The sequence below is a fragment of the Mobula hypostoma genome, unplaced genomic scaffold (assembly GCF_963921235.1).
Source record: "Mobula hypostoma unplaced genomic scaffold, sMobHyp1.1 scaffold_36, whole genome shotgun sequence".
In the NCBI taxonomy this organism is placed as follows: domain Eukaryota; kingdom Metazoa; phylum Chordata; class Chondrichthyes; order Myliobatiformes; family Myliobatidae; genus Mobula; species Mobula hypostoma.
Window position 1 is genome coordinate 6269817 of NW_026948187.1, and position 19189 is coordinate 6289005.

Sequence of the window (19189 nt, forward strand, 5' to 3'; positions counted from 1 at the left end):
ATATGAGGAAAGACTGGATCGACTAGGCTTATACTCGCTGGAATTTAGAAGATTGAGGAGGGATCTTAGTGAAACGTATAAAATCCTAAAGGGATTGGACAGGCTAGATGCAGGAAGATTGCTCCCGATGTTGGGGAAGTCCAGAACGAGGGGTCACAGTTTGAGGATAGAGGGGAAGCCTTTTAGGACCGAGATGAGGAAAAACTTCTTCACACAGAGAGTGGTGAATCTGTGGAATTCTCTGCCACAGGAAACAGTTGAGGCCAGTTCATTGGCTATATTTAAGAGGGAGTTAGATATGGCCCTTGTGGCTACGGGGATCAGGAGGTATGGAGGGAAGGCAGGTACAGGGTTCTGAGTTGGATGATCAGCCATGATCATACTGAATGGCGGTGCAGGCTCGAAGGGCCGAATGGCCTACTCCTGCACCTATTTTCTATGTTTCTATGACCACGAAGCCCTTTCGACTGTCGTAAAAAAAAACCCCGTCTGGGGTTCACTCACGCCCACTGGACTGGCCGGTATGTGACTCCAGGCCCACAGCAAAACGTGGCTGACCCGTGAGTGGCCCCGGCAAGGCCGTGCGGGTGGATCCAACCGCGAGAAGTAAACCAAGAGGCGACCCCAACCGGGTGGGTCCGTCCACATAAAATCTCGCGCTGAAAGCTCCGGGAGAGGCCGCCGCCGAGGAGGGAGCGAAATACCGAGCCAGGACCAATGTGGTCTGCCGGATCCAGTGCGGGAGGGGTGGGCGGGGCGGGGGGGGCGGCAGCGAACCGGGAGAAACCCTCCGCAAAGGATCCCCTGGCATCAGACGGCTGTGGAGCGACACGTCCCGCCCCCGCAACCCCGTCTCGACCCATGAAGATGGGAGAGGGGCACGAATTCGACTGAGTGGGGGAAGGTGGGGTCAAAGAGGACTTGACTTGAACAAAAACAACAGGAATTCTGCAGATGCTGGAAATTCAAGCAACACACATCAAAGTTGCTGGTGAACGCAGCAGGCCAAGCAGCATCTCTAGGAAGAGGTGCAGTCGACGTTTCAGGCCGAGACCCTTCGTCAGGACTAACTGAAGGAAGAGTGAGTAAGGGATTTGAAAGTTGGAGGGGGAGGGGGAGACGCAAAATGATAGGAGAAGACGGGAGGGGGAGGGATAGAGCCGAGAGCTGGACAGGTGATAGGCAGAAGGGGATACGAGAGGATCATGGGACAGGAGGTCCCGGAAGAAAGACAAGGGGCGGCGGGGGAAGAGGATGGGCAAGAGGTATATTCAGAGGGACAGAGGGAGAAAAAGGAGAGAGAGAGAAAGAATGTGTGCATAAAAATGAGTAACAGATGGGGTACGAGGGGGAGGTGGGGCCTTAGCGGAAGTTAGAGAAGTCGATGTTCATGCCATCAGGTTGGAGGCTACCCAGACGGAATATAAGGTGTTGTTCCTCCAACCTGAGTGTGGCTTCATCTTTACAGTAGAGGAGGCCGTGGATAGACATGTCAGAATGGGAATGGGATGTGGAATTAAAATGTGTGGCCACTGGGAGATCCTGCTTTCTCTGGCGGACAGAGCGTGGGTGTTCAGCAAAGCGGTCTCCCAGTCTGCGTCACTTGATTTGACTTGACTTGACTTGACTTGACTTGAACCCCCCGCGGGAAGTTCCGCACAAGAGACGCGCGGACCCCGAGCCTTTTCACGGGGTCCGGGCGAAGCCACAGGCCACCCTCCGCGCCACGCACAGCCAATCAGCGACGGGGCCTCCCCCCTACCCCCCGCGTCACAGCGGGTCGACCAATCAGTTGGTCGAAAGGCCAAGCCATTCGGACCACGCACTGCGTGAACACGCCCCCTGTGTGTGTGTGGGGGGGGGGGAGAAAGTGCCTGTTTTGCGCTGGTCCCATCTCAGGTCAAACGCGTGGTCCTCTGCGGCTGGGCATTTCCTCGCCGCGGCAGAAAGGCCACTCCTGTCTATACCCCCGTGATGACCAGGTCTCCACGGACCCCTGGGAGCTGATACCTGGTACCCCCGATGGCTGCGCCGTCACCCTCGCACCCTACTCCCCCCGCGTGGCCAGAAGTCGGCGCCCGTCGTGGAGGACCACAGCAGCCCCCGCTCCCCCATTCCATCACCTAGATCCTGGCCTCTGCCCGTTCTGACCGACCGTCAAGGAGTGGGTACGGGACGGGTGGTCCTGGAGACACCGTTGCGTGCAACAGCTCGGCCCGTTTGCCCTCGCTGACCCCCCCGACAGTGTGCCCTTCTGGACCGAGATGTCAGGATGTTGCGCCCGGGGCCTGTTGGGGCGAATCCCCCTACTCCGGGTGTCACGGCCCCAGATCACAACCGGGGATTTCTCCGGCTGCAACCTTCCACGCGGTTTCTCCCTGCTCCTTCGAGCCCTTGATCTTTCTCCAACAAGAATTTTCTCTTCTCTCTTCCTGATAGAAACATATAGAAAACCTACAGGCCCACAAAGTTGTGCCGAACATGTCCCTACCTTAGAAATTACTCGGTTTACCCACAGCCCTCTATTTTTCTAAGCTCCGTGTACCTATCCAAAAGTCTCTTAAAAAACCCTATCGTATCCGCCTCCACCACCGTCGCCGGCAGCCCATTCCACGCACTCACCACTCTCTGAGTCAAAACACATACCCCTGACATCTCCTCTGTACCCTTTCATTCCTGGAATCATCCTTGTGAACCTCCTCTGGACCCTCTCCGACGCCAGCACATCTTTCCTAAGACGAGGGACCCAAAACGGTTCACCATACCCCAAGGTGAGGCCCCAACCTGTCCCTTAGAAAGCCTCAGCATCACATCCCCGCTCTTGTACTCTCGACCTCTTGAAATGAAATGCTAACATGGCATTTGCCTTCCTCACCACCGACCCGACCTGCAAGTCAACCTCTGAGATCCAAAGTGCATCTCAGATTTTTGGATGTTCTCCCCGTTCAGAAAATAGTCCGCACGTTTATTTCTACTATCAATGTGCATATTCACCTCGACCACCGTCACCCCATTCCACGCACTCAAAACTCTCTGAGATAAAAACTTACCCCTGACATCTCCCCTGTACCTACTTCCAAGCACCTTAAAACTGTGCCCTCTCGTGGCTACCATTTCAGCCCTGGGGAAAAGCCTCTGACTATCCACACGATCAATGCCTCTCATCATCTTATACACCTCTATCAGGTCTCCTCTCATCCTCCGTCGCTCCAAGGAGAAAAAGCCGAGTTCGCTCAAACTATTCTCATAAGGCACGCTCCCCAATCCAGGCAACATCCTTGTAAATCTCCTCTGCACCCTTTCTATGGTTTCCACGTCCTTCCTGTAGTGAGGCGACCAGAACTGAGCACAGTACTCGAAGTGGGGTCTGACCGGGGTCTGACCAGGGTCCTATATAGCTGCAACATTATCTCTCGGCTCCTAAATTCAATTCCACGATTGTTGAAGTCCAATGCACCCTACGCCTTCTCAACCACAGAGTCAACCTGCGCTGCTGCTTTGTGCGTCCTGTGGACTCGGACCCCAAGACCCCTCTGATCCTCCACACTGCCAAGGGTCTTACCATTAATGCTATATTCTGATGTTACTGTGTGTTCGAGATTACCACATCACTTGCTCCTGTTCCTTGTCCAGTATGGCTATGTCTGGTTGGTTGGCCACTACCCGCCTACCAGTCCGTATTTGGACGTCCCGCGGGATCGTAAACTCTGTCCTTCTCCACCACCGACTCGGGAGTGTCCACGCCGCGCCGTGTTGTGCCGTGTTCCGCGAGTGCTGCCCCCTGCCGGCGCCTCGCACCCTGCGACTGCGCGCCGGGGTGTCCTTCTGCGGGTTTCCGTGCGCAGCCTGCGTCTCGGGTCTTGTCCGGCGCCGTGGAGAGACACCCCCATCCCCCGCTTCAATCGCTCCGGTGCTCCGCGCCCGGTCCTGTGCAGGCCGCAGTCGGCGCCTCTGTGACTTCCCTCAGCCAAAGGTAGGGCTCTCTTATGTCAGCCTCCTCTCCCCCACCCCTCTCTCTCTGCCTCCCCCCCCCCTCTTTCCCTCTCTCAGTCTCTCTCTCCTCTCTCTCTCTCCCCCCTCTCTTTTTCTCTCTCACTCTCTCTCTCTCTTCTCTCTCTCCTCTATCTCTCTCTGCCCCCTCTCTTTCTTTCTCAATCTGTTTATTAGTTTCATAAAAATAAACATAACATGGTAGGAGTACAAAGTTATTGGGAATACATTGTTATAATTAGCATAAGGGATGATAAGGCCAGGTAACACTCAAATGATAAAACTCCCAATCATATCGGATTCAAATGAACCACCATAAAACAAAGAAAAATATCTAAAAAAAGAATCATGAAAAAGGGGAAAAAAACCAAAAAAAAACTAATCTAAACAGAATTAATCAACTAAACTAAAAAAAAGACATGGGCTGCTTTGTAACATCGTAAAAAAAAGGAGATCTTAAGAGTCGACGGCTCCGTTCCTGTCAACCAATACTACAAAAACTACAATAGGTTTGGAAATGGTCAAATTACATCATATGAAAATGTTGAATAAATAGCCTCCACGTCTTTTCGAATTTAACAGAGGGGTCATAAACGACACTTCTAATTTTTTTTTTCCAAATTTAAACACAGCATAGGTTGAGTGAACCAATGAAATATGGTGGGAGGATTGATTTCTTTCCAATTCAGCAAAATGGATCTTCTAGCCATCAGTGTAAGAAATGCAATCACCCGACGAGCTGATGAGGTTAAATGATTTGATTCCTCCCCCCCCTCTCTCTCTCTCTCTCCCTCCTTCTGCGTACCACTACCTCTGTAACTCTCTCTCTCTCTCACACGCACTCTCTTTCTCGCTGTCTCTCCTCCCTCTCTGTCTCTCACACACACACACTTTCTCTCTCTCACACACACACCCTTTCTCTCTCTCTTACACACACTCTCTTTCTCTCGTCTCCACTCTCTTTCTTACACGCACTCTCTCTTTCTTGCTGTCTCGCCTCCCTCTCTTCCTCTCTCACACACACACTCTTTCTCGCTCTCACACACACACTCTTTCTCTCTCTCATTCTCTCTCTCCTACACACACTCTCTCTTTCTCTCGTCTCCACTCTCTCTCTTACACTCTCCCTGTCTCCCCTCCCCTTCTCTCTGTCTCACACACACTCTCTCTCATTCTCTCTCTCACTCTCTCAATCTCTCTCTCACACTCTCTCCCCTCTCTATCTCTCAATCTCTCTCTCTCTCTCACACTCTCTCTTTCTCGTCTCCACTCTCTCTCTTACACTCTCCCTGTCTCCCCTCCCCTTCTCTCTCTCTCACACACACTCTCTCTCACTCTCTCAATCTCTCTCTCACACTCTCTCCCCTCTCTATCTCTCAATCTCTCTCTCTCTCACACACTCTCTTGTCTTTCTCTCTCTCTCTCTCTACCTCTAACACACTCTCTCTGTCTCGCTCTCAAGATGCAATACGGAGCCGCGCTGGCCGATAACATTAAGGAGGACGCAAAAGATTCCTTCAGATAATGTAAAGAGGAAAAGGGAGGCGAGAGAGGATATCGGTCCTCGGGGAAGCGATGCTGGAGAGGTAGTAATGTTGGGGGGGGGCGGTGGGGGAGACAAGGAAATGGCGGATGAATTGAATAGGTATAACCCGTCAGCCTTCACTGTTGGAAGACCCTTCCACTACACCGGAATTTCGGGAGTGTCGGGGGAGGGGGCAGACGTGTGTGAAGTTGCCACGACTGGGGAGAAGGTGCTTGCGGAACCGAAAGACCTGAAGCTGGACTAGCCCCCTGGATAACGCGGTCGACACCCCCAGGTGCTGAAAGAAGCGGCGGAAGGGATTCCGGGGGGGGGGGGCGTGAGCTTTCGACAATCAATGGCCCCGGGGGACGGGAAAATTGCAAATGTCACCCCGCTCCTCAAGAAGGGCGAGGAGACAGAAGAAAGGACATTGTAGAAAAATAGCGCGCTAAGGGTAACACTAAGTAATTTCTAAAGTAAGTACATGCTTACAAACAGAGCCCACTGCCAAGAAGGCCCACCAGCGCCTTTACTTCCTGAGAAAACTAAAGAAATTTGGCCTGTCCCCTAAAACCCTCACTAATTTTTATAGATGCACCGTAGAAAGCATTCTTCCAGGGTGCATCACAACCTGGTATGGAAGTTGTCCTGTCCAAGACCGGAAGAAGCTGCAGAAGATCGTGAACACGGCGCAGCACATCACACAAACCAATCTTCCGTCCGTGGACTCACTTTACACCGCACGCTGTCGGAGCAGTGCTGCCAGGATAATCAAGGACACGACCCACCCAGCCGACACACTTTTTGTCCCTCTTCCCTCCGGGAGAAGGCTCAGGAGCTTGAAGACTCGTACGGCCCAGATTTGGGATCAGCTTCTCTCCAGCTGTGATAAGACTGCTGAACGGATCCTGACCCGGATCTGGGCCGTCCCCTCCAAATATCCGGACCTGCCTCTCGGTTTTTTTGCACTACCTTACTTTACAATTTTCTATTTATGATTTATAATTTAAATTTTTAATATTTACTAATTTTTACTGTTTTTAATATTTAATATTTGTACTCCAGGGAGCGGGAAGCGCAGAATCAAATATCGCTGTGATGATTGTACGTTCTTGTATCAATTGTTTGGCGACAATAAAGTATGAAGTATAAGTATGCTCCACTGAGGGCCGAAGGGCCTGTATTGCGCTATCGGTTTTCTATATTTCTATCGCCTATCGCCTCCCCCTTCCCTTTCTCCTGTCGTCCTCCCGCCTTTCCGGCTGAATTCCTTCACCTCCCGCCCTTTACCTTTCCCCACTTCACCTGTCACCTCTGGCTGTCGCCCGTCTTGTTTCCCTCACCTTCATTTATATACATGGTAGCTCCCCCCACCTCATCTTACCACCCCCCTTCCTTTCCAGTGCTGAAGATGGCTATCGGCCCGATACAGACAGCTGTTTGTTAATTTCCGTTGTTTTATTGTCCGCTGTGTGATTGTTTTCGACGTAAATGGTCCCTGTCTACATAGAACATAGAATAGTACAGCACAGTACAGGCCCTTCGGCCCTCAATGTTGTGCCGACCCTCAAACCCTGCCTCCCATGTAAAAACCCCCCACCTTAAATTCCTCCATATACCTGTCTAGTTGTCTCTTAAACTTCACGAGTGTATCTGCCTCCACCACTGACTCAGGCAGTGCATTCCACGCACCAACCACTCTCTGAGTGAAAATCATTCCTCTAATATCCCCATTGAACTTCCAACCCCTTACCTTAAAGCCATGTCCTCTTCTATTGGACAGTGGTGCCCTGGGGAAGAGGCGCTGGCTATCCACTCTACCTATTCCGTTATTATCTTGCACACCTCTATCACGTCTCCTCTCATCCTCCTTCTCTCCAAAAAGAAAAGCCCGAGTTCCCTTAATCTCTGATCATAATGCATACTCTCTAAACCAGGCAGCATCCTGGTAAATCTCCTCTGTACCCTTTCCAATGCTTCCACATCCTTCCTATAGTGAGGCGGCCAGAACTGGACACAGTACTCCAAGTGTGGCCTAACCAGAGTTTTATAGAGCTGCATCATTACCTCGCGACTCTTAAACTCTATCCCTCGACTTATGAAATCTAACACCCCATAAGCTTTCTTAACTACCCTATCCACCTGTGAGGCAGCTTTCAGGGATCTGTGGACATGTACCCCCAAATCCCTCTGCTCCTCCACACTACCAAGTATCCTGCCATTTACTTTGTACTCTGCCTTGGAGTTTGTCCTTCCAAAGTGTCCCACCTCACACTTCTCCGGGTTGAACTCCATCTGCCACTTCTCAGCCCACTTCTGCATCCCATCAATGTCTCTCTGCAATCTTCGACAATCCTCTGTGGACGAGAAGAACCACGGGGCTTCTTACTCTGAAATAACGTGGACGAATGTACACCCGGTGGCGCGCCTCCACGGCCGCTCGCCAAGGCAACCCTGCGGCAGCCACTCCACGCGTGAAAGCGCATTGGCGGGAGAGCGGCATCGATCATCAGAGAACCTCTCCCCTCACCACAACCACCACCACCACCCAGGTCACGCTGTCTTCTCGCTACGGGGGCCTCAGGACTCACGCCGCCTGGTTGAGGAATCGTTCTCGGCACTCAACCATCATGCTCTTAAAGAAATGACGGCTAAGTCCCTCTGTCCCTCGACACTCCCCACGGACCGCTTCCCCCGGCAGCTCCTTCCACAGACGGACCACCATTGAATAAAAAACTTGCTCGATGGTGGAAAAGTGGGGGGAAAAAGTTGCCCCTCGGGTTCCTATGAAATCTTTTCCCCCTCTCAGCTTAAACCTGTGCGCTCTGGTTCTCGATTCCCCGACCCTGGGGGAAAAGTCTGTGCATATTCACCCCGTCAGTGCCCATCGTGGTTTTACACACCTCTGTAAGGTCACCCCTACGCTCACAAGGAATAAAGTCCCGACCTGCCCCGACCTCTCCTCCGTAACTCAGTCCCTCGAGTCCCGGCGACATCCTCGTAAATCTTCCCCCGCACTCTTTCCAGCTCGGCGGCATCTTTCCCACAGCGGGGGCGACCGAAACCGAACACCGAGCTCCCAGCGCGACCTCACCGACAGCTTCGTGTCGGGGAGTCAAACCAAAGGACAGCGCGGAAACGGGCCGTTCGGCCCGTCTAGTCCGTGCCGGACCGCTTAAACGGCCCAGTCCCGTCCACCTGCACCGGGACCACAGTCCGCCGTCCCCGTAGCCCTCCCAACGTCTCTCAAACGTGGAAAACCAGCTCGGATCCACCACCTGGGCCGACAGTTCGTTCCACACTCTCACCCAACGCTTCCCCCGCACCCCGAGTGAAGTGTGCCCTCACATGGTCCCCTTAATCTTCTCACCTTTGGCCCTTGACCCATGACCTCTAGTCGCAGTCCCGCCCAGCCTCAGAGGAAAGTAAAGCCTGCTCGCATTTGCCCGATCTGTGCCCCCCACAATTCTGTACGCCCCTGTCAAACCTCCACTCAAACACTTGCCCCCCCCCCCCGCTTCACCGAAATGTTCGCACGACCAATAATCCTTCCAAGGACTCTTCGTCTCGTGATCTCGATGTTTATTGTGTATTTATGTCGGATTATTATTTCTTTCTTTTTCTATTTGCGCAGTTTTGTTGTCTTCTGCATCCTGGTTGGCCGCCCGAATTGGGCGGCCTTTCGTTGATTACTCTTCTCTAGATTTTTTTTATAGGCATCCTTTAGTCTCGTGAGACCGTGGATTTGCGCCTTGGAAGGTTTCCAGGGAACAGGCCTGGGCAAGGGTTGTATGGAAGACCGGCAGTTGCCCGTACTGCAAGTCTCCCCTCTCCACGCCACCGATGTTGTCAAACGGAAGGGCACTAGGACCCATGCAGTGTCGTCGCAGAGCAATGTATGGTCAAGTGCCTTGCTCAAGGGACACAACACGCTGCCCCAGCCAAGGCTCGTACTGGCGACCTTCAGATCACTAGACCGACACCTTAACCACTTGGCCACTGTAGAGTACACACTACAGAGTATGCCCACAAGAAAATTAACCTCATGTGACATATATATGTATATACCCCGATGAGAACTTTTACTCGGGACTTTGTAAAGCAGGCGGGCGTGGTCAAGAGGTTCAGACGTTGCCCAGACCAAACAAACACCAGAACGGGGCAGAAATGCGATCTTTTGATCGTGGATTCGCTGGCGCTGGACGGGGCGGTCTGAGTATCTCGGGGACCGGGATTCTGGCGCGCAGCCGTCCCTGGATTCGGCGGAGGGCCGCTCGGGTGAGCGTCAGTTCTGTGCGCGAAAGCGCCTCGCCAGGGAGGACGGCCGGACTGCTTTTTTCAGGCTGACAGGGGAGGCGAGGGTAAACCCGCGTGACATTGCGCGTTTGCCAACAGCGGCGGGCAGAAGAGCGTCTCCGAACGCGCGACGCGTCGGGCCGGGAGGTGGACGGGCCACGGAGGCGGGAAAGACCCGGGCCGGGCACTGGGTTGGCCACGCTGTTGGGTCCAGGGGGTACCCGGTCAAATGGCCATAGAACCAGAGAACACCACAGCACAGAAAACAGGCCATTCGGCCCTTCTAGTCTGTGCCGAAACATTATTCCGCTAGCCCCTTTGACCCGCATCCAGTCCATAACCCTCCAGATCTCTCCCATCCATCTACCGATCCAATTTATTCTGAAAACTTAAGAGTGAGCCCGCATTTACCACATCAGATGGCAGCTCGTTCCACACTCCCACAGTTCCCACTAAACCTTTCCCCTTTCACCCTAAAGCCACGTCCTCTTGTATTTATCTCTCCTAATCCAAGTGGAAAGAGCCTACTCGCATTTATTCTGTCTATACCCTTCGTAATTTTGTACACCTCAATCAAATCCACCACCCCCCCACCATTCTTCTACACTCCAAGGAATAAAGTCCTAACCTGTTCGATCTTTCCCTGTAAACTCAACTCCTGAAGACCCGGCCGCATCCTAGTAAATTTTCTCTGCACTCTTTCAATCTTACTGATATCCTTTCTATCATCAGCTAACCAGATCTGCACACAATACTCCAAATTCTGGCCTCACCAATGTCTTATACTACCTCCCCATATCATCCCAACTCCTATACGTGCCGATTTCCCCCCACCACCAGCACAAATCGGTTTTCCCTTCATCTTCCCAACTGTATGGTACATACATTATTTCTACTTTATATAGGCTGTGTATTTATCATATCGTTCCTGTTTTTACTATATGTTAGTGCTATTTATTTTGGGTTTTATGTGCTGCTTGGTACGATTTGCTAGGTTATTTTCTGGGTCTGGGAACGCTCAAAATTTCTTCCCGTATAAATTAACGGTAATCGCTTCTTCACTTCACGCCATTTCGGCTTCCTGGGAACGCTCTACCTTAGACACCAGAGGGAAGGAAAGGCGTCGTCTAGTCCAGGAGGAGGTGAGGGCAGTCGTGGGGGAGATGAGAGCCTGCAAGGCGGTGGGAATGAAGCAACAGGGAGCTTGGACAAGATGGGAGAATGCGGTTGAGAGGAAAGTGACCTGGGCTGATCTTTGGAAAGCCGAACCACACCGCATCCAATTTCTCATCCAGGGAGTGTACGATGTGCTTCCAAGCCCATCAAACCCGCACACATGGGACAAGGCAGTCATCTGCGTGCCCACTGTGCTCCAAGCGAGGGACCCTGGAGCACATCCTCAGCGGCTGTGCAAGGGCTCTTGGTGAGGCATGATCAGGTCCTGAAGACCATCGCTGAAGCCGGAGTTGGGTGGGCGAAGCGGTCCCGACCCTCCAAGCAGACCATTGCCTTTGTCAGAGCTGGGGAGCAGCCAGTACCTGCCAAAATATCTGCGGGCATCCTGACCTCTGCAAGGGACTGGCAGCTGTTGGTGGACCTCGAAGGGCAGTTGAAGTTCCCCAACCATATCGCAGCCACCACCCTGCGACCAGACATTGTCCTAGTGTCTGAGTCGACTAAGCAAGTGGTGCTGCTGGAGCTGACAGTCCCATGGGAAGATAGCTCAGAGGAGGCCTTTGAAAGGAAGCTCTCCAAGTACGCAGGACTGGTCAGCAACTGTCAGCAGGCTGGATGGAGAGCGAGGTGTCTCCCAGTGGAGGTTGGCTGTAGGGGATTCGTAGCCCATTCTTTAGTTAGAGCCTTCAGCATTTTGGGCATCGAGGGAGTGAGGAAGAGGAGAGCCATCCGCAGTACCACCGATGCGGCAGAGAGGGCCTCAAGATGGCTGTGGCTCACAAGAGGGGAGCCACGGAGTCATAAGTAGCTAGCCATCTGGACACAAGCTGGGGTCTGACCAGCCCCCGGCTGGGGTCACCTGGAGGAGGTTGTATGATGTTGAAAGACCCGAAACACCCGATGATTCCAGGAACATCACTGAAGATGCGTCCGGAAGCATCAATAGATCTATGCACAGAGTTAATCTGAACCCCCAGATCCTTTTGTTCCTCCGCTCTCCGCAGATCAAAGGCCACCGGGCGCTCTTTCTCAGTAGCTGCTACGCGTTAATCTGCACTCTGATATGGCATGGAACCGGCCCTTCGGCCCATAAGGCTCTGGCTAGCCAAACGCAGGATTTCCCTGGCGTTAAATGGACCTATTGAGTAACCAAACGGCCACCTTAACTAATCCTTCCCCTCTCCCCCACCCCCCCCACACACACACACACACCCACCTACGCAACGTCCACGTCCTTCCATTTGCCTCACATTCATGTCCCGGTCTGAGCGTCTCGGCCGCGCCCCTGACGGTTTTCGGTTAAACCGCCACCCCTGGTTGGGCCCTTCCAGCCACCCGCCACTCTCCGTGTGCGACGGGGTCCTGAATTACCCCTGTGAACTGTGCTTTTGAAGAGAGAGAGAGAGAGAGAGAGAGAGAGAGAGAGAGAGACGAAGACTAACTTTTGGATTGTCGCTTTAAGGCGCGGGGAGGAACTGAGACTAACTTGTCTGCTGGGTTGGAGAGAGAGATAGAACTCTGAGCAGCTCGTAAGTCGCTGTGGTGACAAAGGAAGGAGGAGTTATTTGAGAGATAGTTGGTACTCAGTCCGGTGAGATAAATACGAGGTCAGATGATAGACCTCAGACACGTGTTTTTGGACACTGACTGAGCTTTGTTCTGCCCGCGGAAAAAGCGGGTTTTTGGAGGATCGATCAGTGGCTCTTGCAGTGTGAAAAGGGAGTGACCGGTGGGGAGTTGTCCATGTGTCCAACTCTCGCCTGGGTTGATGATTCCACCACAGAAAAACGGTGCCCTTTGTTGTGGTCACGGTCGGTGACTTTTAAAGGATTTCGGAGGGCAACGGGAAGATCGACAACATCAGCTCGTCTGAAGACTCAAATCTCTCCCTTGCTCCATCACTACTCAACTCAATACCACGAACCGAACTGAACTTTACTCATCATCGTAAGACTGTGTCCATTTACCCCGAGATTTGAAGAAGCTTGTTTTTTCACATATATTTCCACACTTACTGATATACTTACTTGTATATATAATCATTGCTAACCTGTTTGATTTATCTACATTTATATTACTGTATTGCGCAGTTACGAATAAATATTAAACAAAAACAACAGGAATTCTGCAGATGCTGGAAATTCAAGCAACACACATCAAAGTTGCTGGTGAACGCAGCAGGCCAGGCAGCATCTCTAGGAAGAGGCGCAGTCAACGTTTCAGGCCGAGACCCTTCGTCACGAATAAATATTATTAGTTAATAGCAATACTGGACTCTAAAGTGTTTTACATCTCTGCTGGTTCTTTAAACCGTCACGGGGTACGTGACATGTGTTTTAAAAATAAAGTGCTTGCTCCTCGCCTCTCCTTTAAAACTACGCCCGCTCACCTGAAGTGCACGCCCTCGGCTGACAGACGTCCCCTCCCCCAAACCCACCCCCGGGGGAGAAAGCTCCTGGCTTTCGACTCTATCTGGGCCTTTGATAAACCTCTGTCGGGTCTCCCCACGCCCAGCCTCCGGAGAAAACAGCCCAAGTTTGCCCCCGCCTCTCGTGATGGCTCGTTCCCGAGAATCCGCGGTGAACCTCTCCTGCACACACCCCCCCACCCCCACCCCCCGAAGCCTGGACACCCTCCCGATAGTGGGGCGACCAGAACAGAACGCAATGAGACACAGAAAACCTACAGCACAATACAGGCTCTTCGGCCCAGAACACTGTGCCCAACATGTCCTTACCTGAGAAATTACCTAGGGTCACCCACAGCCCTCTGAGCTCCATGTACCTGTCCAGGAGTCTCTTAAAAGACCCTGTCGTTTCCGCCTCCATCACCGTCGCCAGCAGCCCATACCACGCACTCACCACTCCCTGCGTAAAAAACGTACCCCCGACATCTCCTCTGTACCTACTTCCAAGCACCTTAAAACTGTGCCCTCTCCTGTTAGCCACTTCAGCCCTGGGGAAAAAGCCTCTGACTACCCACACGATCAATGCCTCTCATCATCTTATACACCTCTATCAGGTCACCTCTCGTCCTCCGTCCCTCCAGGGAGAAAAGGCCGAGTTCACTCAACCTATTCTCATAAGGCACGCTCCCCAATCCAGGCCACATCCTTGTAAATCTCCTCTACACCCTCACTATGGTTTCCACATCCTGCCTGTAGTGAGGTGACCAGAACTGAGCACAGTACTCCAAGTGGGGTCTGACCGGGGTATAATATATAGCTGCAACATCACCTCTCGGCTCCTGAACTCAATCCCACGGTTGATGAAGGCCTTCTGAACCACCAGACAAGCTGAGCGGCGGCTTTGAGCGTCCTGTGGACTCGGACCCCAAGGTCCCTCTGATCCTCCACACGGCCAAGAGGATCTGCAGGGCTGTGCCCCAGATGCGGCCTAGCTAGAGTCGCAACGTGACCCCCCACCCCCCCCCCCCGGCGAGTGAAACGGCAAGCGTGACTTCGCATCTACCCTGTCAGCCACGCACGGGGAGCGGCGAACTTGGAGCCCAGAAGGTCCCGGAGAGCCCTGCTGTTGTTCGACCTCGTTCTACCAGGGCGAGCTTCTCGCCCGGACCCGGGTGCGCGGACAAACCCGGCGTGATTCCTCTGGGAGGCCTGTCAGCGGTCTCCACCATCCCGGGACGCACAGGTGGAGGAGGCGGCCCGTATCTTTCTCCGCCGGGGGTGGGGATGTTTAGAAAAACACAAAAGGGGCATGCATTTAGGGTGAGGGTGGGTCATTTCAAAGGAGGTGCAAGTTTTGTACGCAGAGATTGGTGGGGACCTACAATGTGCAACCTGGGGCAGGTTATGTTCGGGACTCCCGGGAGTTCGAGCCCCGGCCGAGCTGCGCCCTTCACCGCGCACTGACGATGTCCTGATGGAAAGGTCGACTGTACCTCTTCCTAGAGATGTTGCCTGGCCTGCTGCGTTCAACCAGCAACTTTGAAAATGTCCGCCCAGCTGAAAATGGGTGCCGGCAAAATGCTGGTGGGGTGGGGGGGGGGAGGTTTAACCTCGCGATAGACCGGCGGCCGATCGTACTCTCAGTCGCTTCACGCCACGGAAACCGACCACAGGGACTTTAACTTTTAAAAAGTTCGGTTTCCCCCCTGAGTTTTCCTAGCCCAGTCACGGGACGATCTTGCCCCCTGATTTAACCGACAGTGTGCGGACTGTGGGAAATCGGACGCGCCGGGTCACGCTGGAGGGCGTCCAGCCTCCTCACAGGAGTCGGCGGCGGGAATTGAACCCTTGTCTCAGGCGTTGTGAGGCGAGGTGCTAAAACCACTACGCCACCGTGACCCCGCCCATCTCTCTCTCTCTCTCTCTCTCTTTCTCTCTCTATCTATCTATCTATCTCTATCTCTCTATCTCTCTCTTTCTCTCTATCTATCTCTATCTCTCTCTCTATCTATCTACCTCTATCTCTCTCTCTCTATCTGTCTATCTCTATCTCTCTCTCTCTCACCCTCCCCCCTCGCTCTCTCTCTATCTCTATCTCTCTCTCTCTCTCTCTATCTATCTCTATCTCTCGCTCTATCTATCTATCTCTATCTCTCTCTATCTATCTATCTCTCTCTCTCTATCTCTCTCTCTCTCTCTCTCTCTCTCTCTCTCTCTATCTCTCTCTCTCACACACACACACACACACACACACACACACACACACACACGTTGGTGTGTCCCCTCCAGTTTCCCGGACCACGAACGGGAGTTTGAAAGCAGAAATAGACTGCAGCTTAACATCCTGGCCTTCCGAACTGCCGAAGGCGAGCGTGTTGTACGCTCTCTTCCCCTCGGCTTGTTCTCTCTCTCTCAGTGCTCGTTCCCTCTCTCATTTCTGCATGAAAACAGGCGGCGGGACCAGGCTCCTGGCTACATGTCACAACAATGAACCAATTACCAGAAGCCCGCCCCTCCCGGCGGCCTCCGGGGAGAATATATAAAAAACAAAGCAAAGTTTGCCCGGCGGCTCTCTCAGGGTCGGGCAGAGAATAGTCTGTCTGGGCCGCCAGGACAAACTTGTCTGCCGTCGGCGAGCTTTTCCTGGCGGGGGGCGGGGGCGGCGGGCTGTTGCTGTGCACTGGGGCGGGGGGAAGTTTATTCACTCTGGGAGCCCGTCCAGAATGAATTAAGTCAAGAGTCTGGGATTAAATCCTTGTTTTGGGACGCACGCCAGGGTCTGGGAGATCGACGTCCAGCGCAGGCCAAACGAAGCAGAGGTTTCAGACTAACAGGAGGGGGGAGAGGCGGCGGCGGGGGACCGGGGGGGGGGGGGAAGGTCCCGAGACTCATTCGGCAAACGCCGCTCCCTCACCCCCCTAACCCAGGGGTCGGCGGGGGCGGGGGGAAGCCGGGGCTGATTCACCAACACCCCCGCCCCACTCCGCTCGGGTTAACTCCGCGCTCCACGTCCGACCAGAAACACTTTTAAAACCGCAGCCGCAGGAACCTCACATCTGCTCCGCGTTAGCGGCAGAAGATGGTGCGGAGGGAGGGGGGGGGGAAGGAGGGACAGAAGTAGGGAAAGGGGGAGGAGGAGAGACGGGGAAAAAAAGAGAGAGAGACAGAGACGGGGAGAGAGCGGGGGCAGAAGGAGAGGAACGGACAGAGTGTCGGGGGGTGGGTGAGGGAATGAGGGGGGAGCGGGGGAGACGAAGGGAAAAGGGGGGGAAAGGAGGTGAGGGGGTAGAGAGAAAGAGAAGGTGGGAGAGAGGAGAAAGAGAGGGCGCACGGAGTGAGAGAGGGGGTGGGATTGGACAGTGAGGGGTAGAAAGAGGGAGGACAAGAGGTTGTGGAGGGGAGGGGAGGAGGGAGTGGAGCGGGGTGTCGGTTGCCTACCTGACAGATCCGGACCGGAGATGCCCGACCCCAAGAGGAGTAGGATGAAGTTTAAACAGACGCCGCACTCCATGCTGCGGTTGAACACGCTCTGTTGTCTCTGTCTCTCTCTCTCTCTCTCTCCCTCCCGCTGGATTTATCTCTCGCTCTCTCTCTCTCTCTATCTTCTCCAGCCCTTAATCCTCTGCGGTCTCGGACAAGCCCGACCTCACCCCTCAGCCCCCGCGCTGGCTCCGGCGCAGGGACTTTCCCGCGTACTCGGACTGTAGCCGCGAATACCACAGGCATTATATATCAATATAACATCACGGCCCGGGCCGAGGGCTCCCTCCGGCGCAGGCGGTTAACTCTCTCATCCCTCGGGCTCGCCGCCCGGCGCTGCTCGGTCTCAGACCCCGCTCTCTCCCCCTCAGGCTCTCCTCCCCACCCTCCCCCCTCACGTTCACCCCTCTCTCTCTCTCTCTCCACTCTGCCCATCTCCTTCCCTCCTCTCTCCCCCATCACCTTCTCTACCCTCTCCCTCCCACTCCCCACTCCTCTCACTCCCTCCCTCTCTACTCTCCCCTCTGCTCGTCTCCCCCCTCAATTTCCCATCTCTATCTCTCTACACTCTGCCCCTCTCTCACCCCAAGCCCTTCCCTCCTCTCTCCCCCATCACCTTCTGCACCCTCTCCCTCCCACTCCCCACCCCTCTCTCTCCTCTCCCCTCCGCTCATCTCGCCCGCTCTCTCTTCCTCCATCTCCCGCCACACTCTCCCCACTCTGCCCCTCACGCCACCTCGTCTCCTTCCGTCTCTACCCCTCTCCCTCCTCCTCTTGCCCCTCTCCTCCCTCGCTCCCCCATCTCTCTACTACCCCCACTGCTCATCTCCCCGCCTCTCGATTTCCCATCTCTCTATCCCCATTTGACTCAACTCCAAACCCCCTCTCTTCCTCCTTCTCCCTCCATCCTCTCTTTCACGTCTTGCTCCCCCGCCCTCTCCTCGACTTCTTTCGCCTCTACCCCCACCCTCTCCCTCAGTTCCTCCATCCCTCCTCACTTTCCTCCCCCCTCTCTCATTCAAATCTCCTTCCCGCCACTTCCTTTCCCTTCTCCCCATTCTCTCGCCAGGCGCTGGCCTCCGGGTGATTAAAAAAAGACTCCCTCATTGACCCTCCCACTTTTTCCACGTCCTCATCATCTCTCCTCCCTTGCTCTCTCACTGTTCCACCCCTCTCTGCTTTCTCTCTCTCTCTTTCTCTCACAGACACACACACACACACAATCCCCCTCTCTCTCCGATTCCATGACATCACCCATTCCGGTTCTAGGAATTTCGCCTGAGGGAACCCAGATCCAACAACGTATGACGGACATCTGTCCCACCACAATCCTCGCTCAGCCAGTTCTCTCCAGCCCCCACCCCGCCCGATTCTTCACTCACTTCTCCTGTCTGACCCCGGGAGTGTGTGATGGGACTGTGTGGAGAGAGAGTCACTCTCTGTGTCTGACCCCGGGAGTGTGTGATGGGACGGTGTGGAGGGAGATTCACTCTGTGTCTGACCCCGGGAGTGTGTGATGGACGGTGAGGAGGGAGATTGACTCTGTGTCTGACCCCGGGAATGTGTGATGGGACGGCGTGGAGGGAGATTCACTCCGTGTGTCTGACCCCGGGAGGGTGTGATGGGACTGTGCGGAGGGAGAGTCACTCTCTGTGTCTGACCCCGGGAGTGTGTGATGGGACGGTGTGGAGGGAGATTCACTCTGTGTGTCTGACCCCGGGAGTGTGTGATGGGACGGTGTGGATGGAGATTCACTCTGTGTCTGACCACGGGAGTGTGTGATGGGACGGTGTGGAGGGAGATTCACTCTGTGTGTCTGATCCCGGGAGTGTGCGATGGGACGGTGTGGAGGGAGATTCACTCTGTGTGTCTGATCCCGGGAGTGTGTGATGGGACGGTGTGGAGGGAGATTCACTCTGTGTGTCTGATCCCGGGAGTGTGTGATGGGACGGTGTGGAGGGAGATTCACTCTGTGTGTCTGATCCCGGGAGTGTGTGATGGGACGGTGTGGAGGGAGATTCACTCTGTGTCTGACCCCGGGAGTGTGTGATGGGACGGTGTGGAGGGAGATTCACTCTGTGTCTGACCCCGGGAGTGTGTGATGGGACGGTGTGGAGGGAGATTCACTCTGTGTGTCTGATCCCGGGAGTGTGTGATGGGACGGTGTGGAGGGAGATTCACTCTGTGTGTCTGATCCCGGGAGTGTGTGATGGGACGGTGTGGAGGGAGATTCACTCTGTGTGTCTGATCCCGGGAGTGTGTGATGGGACGGTGTGGAGGGAGATTCACTCTGTGTGTCTGATCCCGGGACTGTG

The 19189-nt window shown here is 54.2% G+C and overlaps 1 protein-coding gene across 1 annotated transcript in view; it reads right to left on the bottom strand.

Annotated features, from left to right (window-relative positions):
* The window catches only part of LOC134341563 (mucin-2-like), a 33671-nt gene extending 16766 nt beyond the window's left edge, over positions 1 to 16905 (bottom strand). Inside the window, exon 1 of the mRNA XM_063039429.1 lies at positions 16833 to 16905. Within this exon, the coding sequence (XP_062895499.1) occupies positions 16833 to 16905 (73 nt within the window). The remainder of the gene's footprint in view (positions 1 to 16832) is intronic.
* Positions 16906 to 19189: the final 2284 nt, after the last annotated feature.